Genomic DNA, 13,679 nt, shown 5'->3' on the forward strand with positions numbered 1-13,679 from the left:
ATAGTAATGACACAAAAAACATTTTATCTGATTTATATTCGTGGAAAGCTTTAACACCGACAGTACATAAAGTCTTACATCATGGCAAGGAAATTGTGGAATACAACATACTTCCGTTAGGAGAACTTACAGAAGAAGCTCAGGAATCCCGTAATAGAGATGTTAAACAGTTCCGGCTTTTCAATACCCGAAAGAGCACCAAATTTAACCAAAATTATGATTTACTTCAATATTTATTGTTATCGTCTGATCCGGTACTATACAGCATCAGAACTAAATGGCTACCAAAAATATGTGACGATATAGATAAGGACGATCCCGATGCCATTCAAATTAAAGAGCTTTTAAATTTTGATACCTTAGATTATTTGGTAGAGAATAAAATCAAATAATACAAAACTAAAATGCTTTTTTATTTTGGGAGTAGCTAATATACATATAAACGCACGCCGATGCGAAGTGTTTTCGCTCTAAAACACATATTTTTATTCCAATTTTTTTAAACTTTGGCAGGAGACCTTTTTTTATTCTAACACATTTGTATTGTAAACCCTGGGCAAATCTATCAATGTTTTAGTGTAGGCCCCATATAAGGTTCCATTTCACAAATAGACATTTTTATATAGAGTTTAATGAAGTGTAAATGAATTTTAGAGTAGATAGAATCCGAGTTGAGAAATGTTTTATACATCGTTGGAAAGGTATGAAAATTTCCTTTACGATAAGGTATGTTGCGTAAATATGGCTATAGTGTGTCATGTGCAATTAGGACAACAAAAACAAAATTTGGGAAATTCGACTTTTTTGAAAAATTGACTTTTTTATTGCCGGTTCCATAAAATGGAATAGAATAGAGATATTTCCATGATTCTTTTTGTGTTTTGTAGAAGAAGTGTTACCAAATAAAAGTTTATTTAACATCTTTGCAATAAAATGTGACGTAATACTTGTTTTTTAGCAATGAATATAGCACTACTTGAAAATTGACTTTTTTCAGTATTTTGATCGCTACGATCTCATTTATGGCTAGGATATGGCGAGACATACCTTAAAATGTTGGGAACATTTTAAGCTTTCATTTAAGTTCAAAAAAAGCGAAAAAATCCCCGTGGAACTTTTTTTCCAGTGAGAAACTTTTGAAGTTTAGTAAAAAAATTGGCCATTTTGGTCTTAAGATAACGGTGTTGTTTGATATCGAAATTAGCCAAATTAGCACTTAAAACTTTTCTTAATACCTCGACTTTGTGAAAATGGAAAGAAATGATAATGCTTTGACGGCCAAAGTTTGCGAAAACTTAAAGGAAATGGGAGTATCTTTTTTGAAAAATTTTGCAATTTTTTGACAAAAAAAATATTTTTCATATTGAAAACGATGCCATTTTTAAACCGCTAAAGATATTCACGTGATTCCTTTTGTATTTTATGCACACATATGCTGGCATAATTTGTGTGAAGTATGAAGTTTATAGCTTTAAAATTGACGGAGTTATTAAAAAAACACTGAAAAAAACCAAGGCCAAATTTTCATATTTTAAAATTAAACAATTCATAACTCCTTAACAGTACACGATGGCATGGTACTTTATGCATAAGTTTTTTAGATCTTGTCAAGCTCTTTCTCTAGAGTCCTAAATCATGTAAATCGGTTGAGTAGATCAAAAGTTATGGCCCCCAGAAGCTTGGAGAAGTCAAAAGTGGTCAACTTTCACACCCTGTAGCTCACCCTGTATTAAAGATATGGACCAACAACAGCACTTTTCTGAAAGCCTATGTCCTCCTCTACAAATGTCTAGAACATTTTGTATGGCTAAAATCAACAGATAAAAAGTTGTAGACTTATTTCCAATTTTTTTGCCATTTGGCCCACTGTGCGTTCTAATATGTGTGGAAAATATCATGAAAATCGGTCCATATGTAGATATAGCTCCCATATATATCTTTCATCCGATATGGTCGTTTAAGGCTGTAGAAGCCACAATTTTTTACCGATCTTTACAAAATTTGGCATGGGGTGTTTTATTTGACGTCTCCATATGTATGCAAAATTTCATAAAAATCAGTTCAGATTTAGATATAGCTCCCATATATATGTGCCGCCCGATTTTCACTTAAATGGCCATAGAAGCTACAATTTTCAACCGATCCGCACAAAATTTGCCACGGACTGTTTTGAAAAATTTCATAAAAATTGGTTCAGATTTAGATATAGAAGCCACAATTTTGGTCCAATCTATACCAAATTTGGCGTGTAGTCGTTTTTGTGAAGTCTCAATGTATGTGCAAAATTTTATAAAAATCGGTTTAGATTTAGATATAGCTAGTATATATATCTTTCATCCGATATGGCTGTGGATGGATATGGATATAGAATCCATAATTTTCAGCCGAATTTACATGAGACGTTTAAATTGACGCCGGGGTATACTTATCTAGTCATTCCGTTTGTAACACCTCGAAATATTCGTCTAAGACCCCATATAGCATATATATTCTTGAACGTCTCGAAGCTCCGAATCGATCCTGCCATGTCCGTCCGTCTGTTGAGATCGATAGCGGTCGAACGCGTAAAGCTAGCCGCTTAAAAATTTGCACAGATACTTAGTTTTGATATAGGTCGTTGGGGATCGTAAATGGGGCATATCGGTTAAGATTTAGATATAGCTCCCATATAAACCGATCTCTCGACTTGAGTTTTTGAGCCCCTGGAAGCCGCAATTTTTTTCCGATTTTGAAATTTTGCATGTAGTGTTCTGTTATAACTCTCAACAACTGTGCCGAGTACGGTCCATATCGGTGCATAACCTGATATAGCTCCCATATAAAACGATCTCCCGATTTGACTTCTTGAGCCCATACAGGCCGTAATTTTTGACCGATTTAGCTGAAATTTTGCATCTCGTACGGTCGAAATCGGTCTATAACCTAATATAGCGCCCATATAAACCTATTTTCCGATTTGACTTCTTGCCCTTACAAGCCGCAATTTGTGTCCGATTCGGCTGAAATTTTGCAGGTAGTGTTCTGTTATGACTTCCGATAAATGTGTTTTGTACGGTCCAAATTGGTCTATAACCTGATATAGCTCTCATATAAACCGATCTCCCGATTTGACTTATCGAGTCAAATTTTGTCTGAATGGCCAGAAATTTTGCTTGCGGTGTTCTATTAAGACTTTCAACAACGGTGCCAAATACGGTCCAAATCAGTCTATAACCTGATATAGCTTCCATATAAAGCGGCCTCTCGATTATCCCTGTTCGGTTCCTAGAAGCTTTGATATTTGCTGGTTTGACAGATGTTTGGTATGTAGAATAAAATTATGCCCTAGAACTTATTTATTTTGTTTAAATTTTTAGTAGAATCCATGGTGGTGGGGTCCCAAGATTCGGCCCGGCCGAACTTAACACGCTTTTACTTGTAATCCCTGTCAAAACTTGCTATTCATGCAAATTTTACCCTCCTCGGATTTTAACCCTTATGGTCATCTTTTCACCAACTCCCATGCAAATAAAACAATGAATCGATTGTAGAGTACACGCTCAACAGTTTTTGACTGTCAATAAAATTAAGGCTAGAGGTACTGCATTGAAATATTTTCTAATTTAATTTTAAATTGATTCTTTTCATGGTAAAACTTAATTGAATAACACATTATTGGATTAAAGTCGCCATAGACATATCCTCACTTAACTATTCAAGCACTTCTGTATTATAAACATTGATCAAATTAGGAACAACCTGTACATTTTGTATTGAGGAAACTTGTTTTTGTGCAATCATTACATTTCTTCCCTATTTCGCCAAGTGCATGGGGGTACACACTTTCTATGCCAAACTATTGTGGATGGTTAAAAAAAGAGATTTTAATCGGGAGAATATTCATAATTACTCACTCACGCTCTTTTGCGGCCTCCATCTTATGACAGATAATTAGCTTTCCCCCTCCCAGCCCCTTGCTAATAATAATAACAACACAATGTCAAACACAGTACTGATTCTCTCTCTCTCTCCCTGTCTCTCTTTTCATATGTTTGAATGACCACCTTTATCTTCAATACTTCAGTTGTCTGCAAGTTTGTAAGTGGTTAGACGTGGTAAAAGAAATTGCAAAATATTTTAAGAAAAATCATACTGTTTTGGAACATACAATAATAATTTGAAATAACAAAACATAAGTTAAATAAATGGGTGAAAAAGAACAATAAGTGATTTCAAATTTAAAATAAATCTATTGCCCCAACAATCCCCAATGTTTTTTTTAAGTTTTGCCTCTCATCCTCCCATTCCTTTCCTCTGCCACAGATAAGTTTTGTTGTTTTTAGTTGACAAAGTGTTTGGTGATCTACAAGAGTAAAGAAATATTAATTATTGTAAATCCAGCAAAAAACCACGGAGAGGTAGAGAGAGAGATGCAAAATATGTAAGCTAAAGTGCTAGTGTTTGGCAAAAAAAAATTGGAATGAAGATGAAGATGAACAAGAATAAGAACAGTTTGTTTTGGTTTTGTGTAGTGTTGTTGTGCATAGTGTGTTAAAAGAAAACCATGTGCTGACAGGCTTTGATGTTACTTTGGTAAGTTTTGTTTACATGACCTTTGTACCTAATCATATTGGGCTTCAGTATCAATTATTTTTGACACTTAAAATATCGATAACAAAAAAAATGTCGACTGTTACACGGGCAAAGAGGACAGAGAAATACAATGTTGTAAAAATTTCATTTCCATAATAAAAGGATACTAAAGGTATGAAATTTAACAAAATTTCCTAAGGGAGTTAAAAAAATAGGGTACCACATTTTTTTATAACCGAAGTGGGGCGGACCCTCCCCCTTGCCACCATTTTCAAAAACGTCAGATATCGGACATGGATACACCGATTTGAGCGAAATTTTGTATGCCACCTAACGGTACCCTAAAAACAAGAAATTGGTGTAAAATTTGGTGTCAAATAACCTATGGTGAAAACCCATCCCAAAACCCATTGCAACGGACATGTTTAGCGATTGGGGCAATATGGGTGTCAAATGAAAGGTATTGTAGAGTAGTGTGCGAACTTGGCATAAAAAGGTCACATTGAGTGTCGGGGGAGTTCACCACCCCAAAAACACTACTTAACAGGACTCTTTTGCCGCTTTGGACAATATGGGTATAAAATGAAAGATATTTAATAGTAGACTACAAATCAGAAATAAGAATTTATTCGTTGTTATCTGAGGGGTCCTCCCCATCCCCCAAGACGCCCAAGCAGGACATAATTACCGATTGGGACATTATGGGAGCCAAGTGATAGGTATTTGGGAGTTAAATACGAATATGGTGTAAAAAATTGGGTCCAATTACCCTGGAGGTCGTCCCAGGCCCAAAACCACCCAAAATAAAAAGTGAACGGATCGGGGCAAAATAGAACTCTAATGAAGAGTATTTGGGAGTAGCGTACGAATATGATATTAAGAATATGATCCAAGCATCTAGGAAGCCGCCCAATCCCAAAACTACCCAAAAGTATCGCACAAAAATCAAAATAGACTGATCGGGAAAACATGGACTCAAATGAAAAGTATTTGGAAGTAGAATACAAATATCATGTCAAAACATACATCGAAGTACCAAGGGCGCCGCCTCAAGCCCAAATCTGAGTAGAGTATCCAATCGAGAGTAGAGTACGAATATGATTATCGGGCCGAATCTTGGGAACTCACCACCATGGATTCTGCTAAAAATTTATACAAAATAAGGTCAGTTGAAGACCAAAAATTTATTCTACATACCAAACTTCAGTCAAACCAGCAAAAATTAAAGCTTATGAAACCGAACACGGATGATCGAGAGACAGCAATATCAAGTTATAGACTTAATTGGCGCAGTTATTGGAAGTCGTAACAGAACACCGCATGCATTTCCGACATATCGGACAAAAATTGCGGCTTGTAACGGCTCAAAAGTCAAATCGTGAGATCGGTTTATATGGAAGCTGTATCAGGTTATAGACCGTACTTGACACAGTTTTTTCAAAGTCACAACAAACTATGCCTCATTTCAGCCAAATCGGACGAAAATTGCGGCTTGATAGGGCTCAAGAAGTCAAATCGGGGAATCGGTTTATTTGGCAGTTATATCACGTTATAATCCAATTCGGACCGCACTTGGCACAGTTGTTTGGAGTCTAAACAGAACACTATTTGCCAAATTTCAGCCAAAGCGGACAAAAATTGCGGCATCCTGCGGCTCAAGAAGTCAAATCAGGAGATCGGTTTATAGGGGAACTATAACAGGATATAGACCGATTTGGACCGTACTAGGCAAAATTTCAGCCAAATCAGATAAAAATTGCGGCTTGTAAGGGATCAAGAGTTCGAAACGGGAGATCGGTTTGTATGGGGACTATATATCAGATTATAGACCGATGTGTACCGTGCTTGGCACGGTTGTTGGAAGTCGTCATAGCAGAACACTACGTGCAAAATTTTAGCCAAATCAGACAAAAATTGCAGCTTCCAGGGGCTCAAGAAGTCAAATCGGGAGATCAGTTTATATGGGAGCAATAACAGTTTATGAAGCGATTTGTTATCGGAAGTCATAATAGAACACTGCATGCAAAATTTCATCCAAATCGGACAAATATTGCTGCTTGTGAAAGCTCAAGAAGTCAAATAGGGAGAACGGTTTATATGGAAGCTATATTAGGTTATAGACCGCTGGGTATCGTACTTGGAAGTCACAACAGAGCAGCACATGCTAAATTTCAGCCAAATCGAACAAAAATTTTGGATTCCATTGGCTCAAGAAGTCAATTCGGGAGATCGGTTTATATGGCACAGTAGTTGAAAGTCATAGCAGAACACTATGTGCAAAATTGTAGCCAATTCAGATAAAACAAGTAAAAGCGTCCTAAGTTCGGCCGGGCCGAATCTTATATACCCTCCATCATGGATCGCATCTGTCAATTTCTTTGCGCGGTATCTCTTTTAAGGCAAACAAAATATAATGAATAAGAATGGAGCAGGAGAACGAGGAGAACGAGGAGGAAGATGAGCTATATCAAGTTATAGTCCGATTCGGGGCTCAAGAAGCAAACTCGGGAGATCGGTTTAAATGGGAGCTGTATCAAGCTATAGATCGATTCAGATCATATTGCACACGTATGTTGAAGGCCATGGGAGAAGCCGTTGTACAAAATTACAGCGAAATCGGATTATAATTTCTCTCTCTAGAGGCTCAAGAAGTCAAGACCCAAGATCGGTTCATATGGCAGCTATATCAAAACATGGACCGATTTAGCCCATTTACAATCTCAACCAACCTACACTAATATGAAGGATTTGTGCAAAATTTTCGACAGACAGACGGACGGACATGGCTAGTTCGACTTAAAATGCCACGACGATCAAGAATATATAAACTTTATGGGGTCTTAGACGCATATTTCGAGGTGTTACAAACGGCATGACTAGATTAGTATACCCCCATCCTATGGTGGAGGGTATAAAAATTGTGACTCCCAGGGGCTCAAGAAGTCAAATCGGTAGATCGGTTAATAAGGGAGCTATATCCAAATCTGAACCGATAGGGCCCATTTGCAATCCCCAACGACCTACATCAATAGTAAATATCTGTGCAAAATGTCAAGCGGCTAGCTTTACGCGTTCGATCGCAATCGTAATTTCGACAGACGGACGGACGGACATGTCTAGATCGACTCAGAAAGTCGAGACGATCTAGAATATATGTACTTTAGGGGACTTAGATCAATATTCCGAGGTTTTACAAACGAAATGGCTAGATAATTAAACCCCCATCCTATGGTGGTCGGTATAAAAATTGGCAGATAAATATATACGAGAGCTGTATCCTAATCTGAACAGATTTCTGTGAAATTTGCCAGCATACCTAACCTAATCTTAGTTTTTACAAGTTCTTATAGAAATCAAATTTTGTCAATATTTTCTATAGAAATGAAATTTGGACAAAATTTCCTTATGAAAAGAAATTTTGACCATTTATTTTTTTTTTTAATTTTTCATATAATTGGCTGTTCATTTGAAGAATATACAGCTTCCTTTTTCTTTTAAACATTGCTCCTTAATGTATTTGGTCCAATTTTGTTTTGCCATTCTTCATAATCTGAAATTTTTTAGCAATTGGTAACATAATTTTTAAAGGACCCCATGTGCTCTTACCGACAACAGCTTAGCCACGATGAGACTTTCTGCCAACAGCTTTTTTGAGCTTACGGGATGCTAATTTTTTTATATGTTTTTTGGGGCTATGCTTTTTATGTAATGGTTTTTTATGTCCCGAGCTCTTCTTTTTCGGTTGGTTTTTAGAAACAGATTGACCGCTTCCTGATCCGGGTTCACCCGATTCGTCTGATTCGCCAGCTGCTTCTGATTCTCCGGATTCACCCGAGCCTGCCTCCCCTGAATAAGAATCTCCGGTGCCGGTATCACTTAAATCGCTGTCATCATAATCTTCATCTTCATCATAATCATCATCATAATAGTCTTCAGGCTGAGATTTAGCGGTACATTGGACAAGCAGTATGGCCATCAGGACCGTAACTGTCATTAATTTCAAAAGTTTCATTTTTCAATTTGTATTGCAATTTTCACTTATCACTTAGTAGGATTGTGTAGTATTTATTAAACAGCCATGCGAACTATGGTATGATGCCAGCACAATCTGGTATTTATATGGTAGGCGTTTCGCATGAGGCTCTTATTAATTAGCATTCAAGTTTAAAAATATTATTTTAGTTTAATTAATTGAATTTATTTTATTTGTCTAATTAGGAAGTCTATTAGAAATTTTATTCAGAAGGAGGAATTTGTTTTATCTTTATAACAAATAAATAGTAGCTATTTTCAAGTGTTCGCTAGTTTGGCTCAAACTCATAAACGACAAAGCCGAAATTTGCCATATGTTTTTTGAGTGTAGCCTGCTAAAATTAAGCAAGTTAATTTTTTAACATTTGAGCCTTCGAAAGGGGCTTTTCGAACTTTTTTTTACCCTCCACCATAGGGTGGGGTATACTTACGCTAATCCGTTTGTAACTCATTGAAATATTGATTTGACACCCAACAAAATATATGTATTCTTAATCATCTTGACATTCTAAGTCGACTGCCGTCAATAAACTTGATTAGCCCGAAGCCTTTCGGTTCGACGTATTCCGAGCAAAGGGTGTGGGCGACGAACGCGCATTTAACACGGTGGAACAGCGATACGGTCGGTAGGATGGGGAGATTCGGATTGTGAGAAGACGAGGCTATTTCTGAGAAATGTAAGCAGGAGGTCATTATAGCTTTCGGTGTCATAACAGGACACATAGAACTACCAGCTCACTTGTACAAAATCGCTGCGTCAAGTGATAGCATGTGTAGGGCATGTGCGGAAGATGATGAGACATTGGAGAATTTCTAATGCCATTGTCCATTGTTGGGAACCACAACTTTGAGATAGTCAGCAACTTGTTTCTACCTCGGCACCACCGTAACTGAAACGAATGACACAGTTTTGAAATAAACCGAAGAATAATACTGGAAAACAGATGCTACTTTTGATTAAGTAGGTAGTTTAGAAACAAGACCGCCTCTCGACGGGCGAAGATTACACAATGCAAGACTCTGATACTTCCTGTACGAATTGGGTGGCAAATAGTTGCAAATGAACTGTATAATTGTAGTGATGCTCCTAAATTGTAAAGAATGGAGAAAAACATATGAAATAAAACGCAACAGGTCAGATTTCAATTGCTACAGTTTATTCAGTTTAAAGCTGCATGTCCTCACAGCCTTCTTAAGTTGATGCTGCACAAGTGAAGTAAAGACGGTACAATACAGGTAAAAAATCATAGATTTATGAAGAGGCGAATTGGCAATTTGGTCAACATGGTCGCCCTTTATCCATTTGAGTGAAAGCTTTCGGCCCTTTTGCATAGAATGGACAAAGGATTACCAAGATGACTTAAATAAGTAAATTCACGACAGAGAAAGTAAATGTAAAGATACTTAAACAATTTCAAAGATTCAATTCAATGTAATTCAGTTATGTATGTAATTCAGTTATATATGGATTCAATTCATGCTATAATAAGGATAGTTTTGTTGAACCGGCTTCAACACTACCTGTGTTGTTTTATGGTTCCCAGGCATGGATACTTGTGAAAGGAGATGAGACAGTGTTTAGAGTGTTTGAGAGAAAAATTATTCGCAAAATATATGGACCAGAGCTGTATGAGCTTTATGACGACGATAGCCTAGTTACACGCATCAAAATACAACCGCTGCGTTGGCTAAGTCATGTTGTCCGAATAGATGAAGAAGCTCTAGCAAAGAAGTCTTTTGAAGGCAATCACAGTGCTACACGTAAACCGGGACGCCAAAAAGACCCGGCACGGGATAGCTAAATACCTTTTTTGGTTAAATTTTCAGATGTTTTTGTAAAGAAATCATTTTCCAAAAAATGGTTGATAATTTCGTATTCTCTATATAAAAACCTGCCTTTATATAGCCGATATACAGACCGATCTGCAGACTTAAAGTCTTGAGGCAATCAATTAGTCATTTTCCATTTGATTTCGATGAAATTAGGCCTAGTGAGTTCTGCTAGAAGTCTACCAAAACTAATTATTTCAAATTTCGTCAAAATCGGATGAAAAATGCTCTTTTATGGGGTCTATACTCTATGGTCCGATCTGGACGATATTTAGAACGATATTTCAGAAAGTTGTAGAAGTGAAGAAAAATATTCATTTTATAGGGTCAATACTCCTTATCCGGAGATGGGTCTGTAGGGCAGCTATATCCAAATATCTCAACTCTCTGTTTCATATCTCATCAAAATCGGATGAAAAATGCTCTTTTTATAGGGTCAATACTCCATATCGGGAAATTGGTCTATATGTCAACTGTATCCAAATAAGGTGCGATCTGGACCACATTCAACAAATAGGTGTAGGAATCCACCGCCGGAACTCAATGTGCAAAATTTCATCGAACTCGGTCCGATGTCAACCACATTTGACAGGAACTCAATGTGCCAATTTTCATTGAAATCGGATAATAAATGGATCTTGTAAGGCCTTAATACCCTTTATCGGGAGATCGGCCGGCCGGTTTATAGGGCAGCTATATCCAAATGTAATCCGATCTGGACCACAGTTCACGGAAATGGATAGGTGTCTACCAGAAAACTACCAATTTATTTCCTCTAGGCTTTAAGTCTGGAGATCGGTCTATGTAGCGGATATATTTAAAACAAGTAAGAGCGTGCTAAGTTCGGCCGGGCCGAATCTTATATACCCTCCACCATGGATGGCATTTGTCGAGTTCTATGCGCGGTACCTCTTTTTAGGCAAACAAATAATATTGAATAAGAACTGTTATGCTATTAGAGCTATATCAAGTTATAGTCCGATTCGGACCATAAGTTAATGCTGAACATTGTAAAAGTCATTGTGTAATATTTCAGTTCATTCGGATAAGAATTGCGCCTTTTAGGGGCTCAAGAAGCAAAATTGGGAGATTTTATTAGGTTATAAACACAGTTATTCGAAGTCATAACAAAACACCTCTTGCAATATTTCAGCCAAATATATGAGAATATATGACAGCTATACCAGATTACAGACGGACGGGCATGGCTAGATCGACTAAAAAAGACATGACGATCAGAAAAATATATATACTTTATGGGGTCTCAGACGCATATTTCGAGGTGTTACAAACAGAATGTAATTTAATGGTCAGGTTTATATACAAAGAATTGATTGGAAAATGTTTTTATACCCAATATATGTGCAAAATTATAAATACCCAGCATTTGGGTATATATGGGTAAATACCCGGGTATTTACCCTATTTACCAGGTAAATACCTCTTGGGTATTTACCCATTGCCCATCTCTAGGAAAGCTCCATATGGGGTAGCTGTAGTGTACTGTATCGGGCAATCAGCGGTATCGAGCGGTGAGTCTCAGTGAGAGGCCGGGCGGCACCGGCTCTTGCACCAATGCTGAGTGCCTATGATGCTCGATATGACAAGCCGGGTTATTGGTGCCTTTAAATAAACAATGGCCACCTTGTTCCCGCGGCGATCGGTCCTTTGGACCGAAACGAGCTTGCTCACCCACAGGAGCTTGACGAGGATCGCCACTTCCACAAGAAAATGGGACTACAACAACAAAAACAACAACAACATCCAAAAGCCCGATGGAAAGATAAAGTGTGGGATACACCTCGAAGCTTTGAGTCAGAGATTTTGGAATGAGCGCCTATGACGCTGAACGCCTGGGTTTGAAACCTGACGAGACCATCAGAAAAAAATTTTCAGCGGTGGTTTTCCCCTGCTAATGCTGACAAAATTTGTGAGGTACTATGCCATGTAAACACTTCTCCACTGGGGCACGCCGTTCGGACTCGGCTATAAAAAGGAGGCCCCTTATCATTGAGTTTAATCTTGAATAGGACTGCACTCATTGATATGTGAGAAATTTGCCCCAGTTCCTGTTAATGGGCAAAATTTGCATTTGCAGAAGATGGAGGCTCTTGAAACGCTATTCTATGTTCGGCTAAAGGGACTAATGTTCTGTCATAGCCAAGTAGAGTAAAGAATCAATAGTCAAAATCATTTTTGTTTACGTTTTATATTTTCAAAAAATATATTTTTGTGTAATTATATACTTAAAAATATTACGTAAAAATTTATAATTTTTAGTATCATGTTGTCGTTTATAGCCTTCATTCCTGAGTTTTAATTCCATTTCCGTTATTTTGATTTTTATTTAGAATTTCATCCTCTGTTCTTATTCTTTTTATTTTTATTTTTATTTTTGTTGTTTTTATTTTTATTTTTATTTTTATTTTTATTTTTATTTTTTTTGTTTTTATTTTTATTTTTGTTGTTTTTGTTTTTATTTTTCTGATTTTTGTTTTTATTTTTATTCTTGTTTTTATTTGTTTTTTTTACTGTTGGCTTTTTGGTGGTGGGTGTTGATGGTGGACTTGGTTCAGATGGTGGACTTGGTTCAGATGGTGGACTTGGTTCTGATGGTGGACTTGGTTCTGATGGTGGACTTGGTTCTGATGGTGGACTTGGTTCTGTTGGTGGACTTGGTTCTGATGGTGGACTTGGTTCTGTTGGTGGACTTGGTTCTGATGGTGGACTTGGTTCTGTGGGTGGACTTGGTTCTGATGGTGGACTTGGTTCTGATGGTGGACTTGGTTCCGATGGTGGACTTGGTTCTGTGGGTGGACTTGGTTCTGATGGTGGACTTGGTTCTGATGGTGGACTTGGTTCTGATGGTGGACTTGGTTCAGATGGTGGACTTGGTTCAGATGGTGGACTTGGTTCTGATGGTGGACTTGGCTCTGATGGTGGACTTGGTTCTGATGGTGGACTTGGTTCAGATGGTGGACTTGGTTCTGATGGTGGACTTGGTTCTGATGGTGGGCCTTCTTCTTCTTGGGCCATAGCCATGAATATGAGGCCCAAAATGATGCCAAATAATAAAATGTCAAATAATTTCATTGTAGAATATTATGCTACTCCAAATGATATGGGTTACAGAACTTAATTGACTGCTGATTTGGATTGAAATATAATGTCTTATTTATACTTAATCATTGTTAATGACCCTGTAATGGAACTACTAGTATTTGGGGCTACTTTAAATTATGAAC

General features: G+C 37.3%; 2 protein-coding genes across 2 annotated transcripts; both read right to left on the reverse strand.

Annotated features, from left to right (window-relative positions):
* Nucleotides 1-8,188: 8,188 nt before the first annotated feature.
* LOC131997018 (cation channel sperm-associated protein 2) lies at nucleotides 8,189-8,584 on the reverse strand. Its single transcript, XM_059367259.1, has one exon. It carries the CDS (start codon nucleotides 8,582-8,584, stop codon nucleotides 8,189-8,191), a length of 396 nt encoding a protein of 131 aa, XP_059223242.1.
* A 1,023-nt stretch (nucleotides 8,585-9,607) lies between these two features.
* LOC106095960 (uncharacterized) lies at nucleotides 9,608-13,476 on the reverse strand. Its single transcript, XM_059367260.1, has 2 exons — nucleotides 12,967-13,476; nucleotides 9,608-9,691 (listed from the first exon to the last, which is right to left on the reverse strand). The coding sequence occupies exons 1-2, from the start codon at nucleotides 13,474-13,476 to the stop codon at nucleotides 9,608-9,610; spliced, it is 594 nt and encodes a 197-aa protein (XP_059223243.1).
* Nucleotides 13,477-13,679: the final 203 nt, after the last annotated feature.

This window comes from Stomoxys calcitrans, chromosome 4, assembly GCF_963082655.1.
Source record: "Stomoxys calcitrans chromosome 4, idStoCalc2.1, whole genome shotgun sequence".
Taxonomy (NCBI): Eukaryota; Metazoa; Arthropoda; class Insecta; order Diptera; family Muscidae; genus Stomoxys; species Stomoxys calcitrans.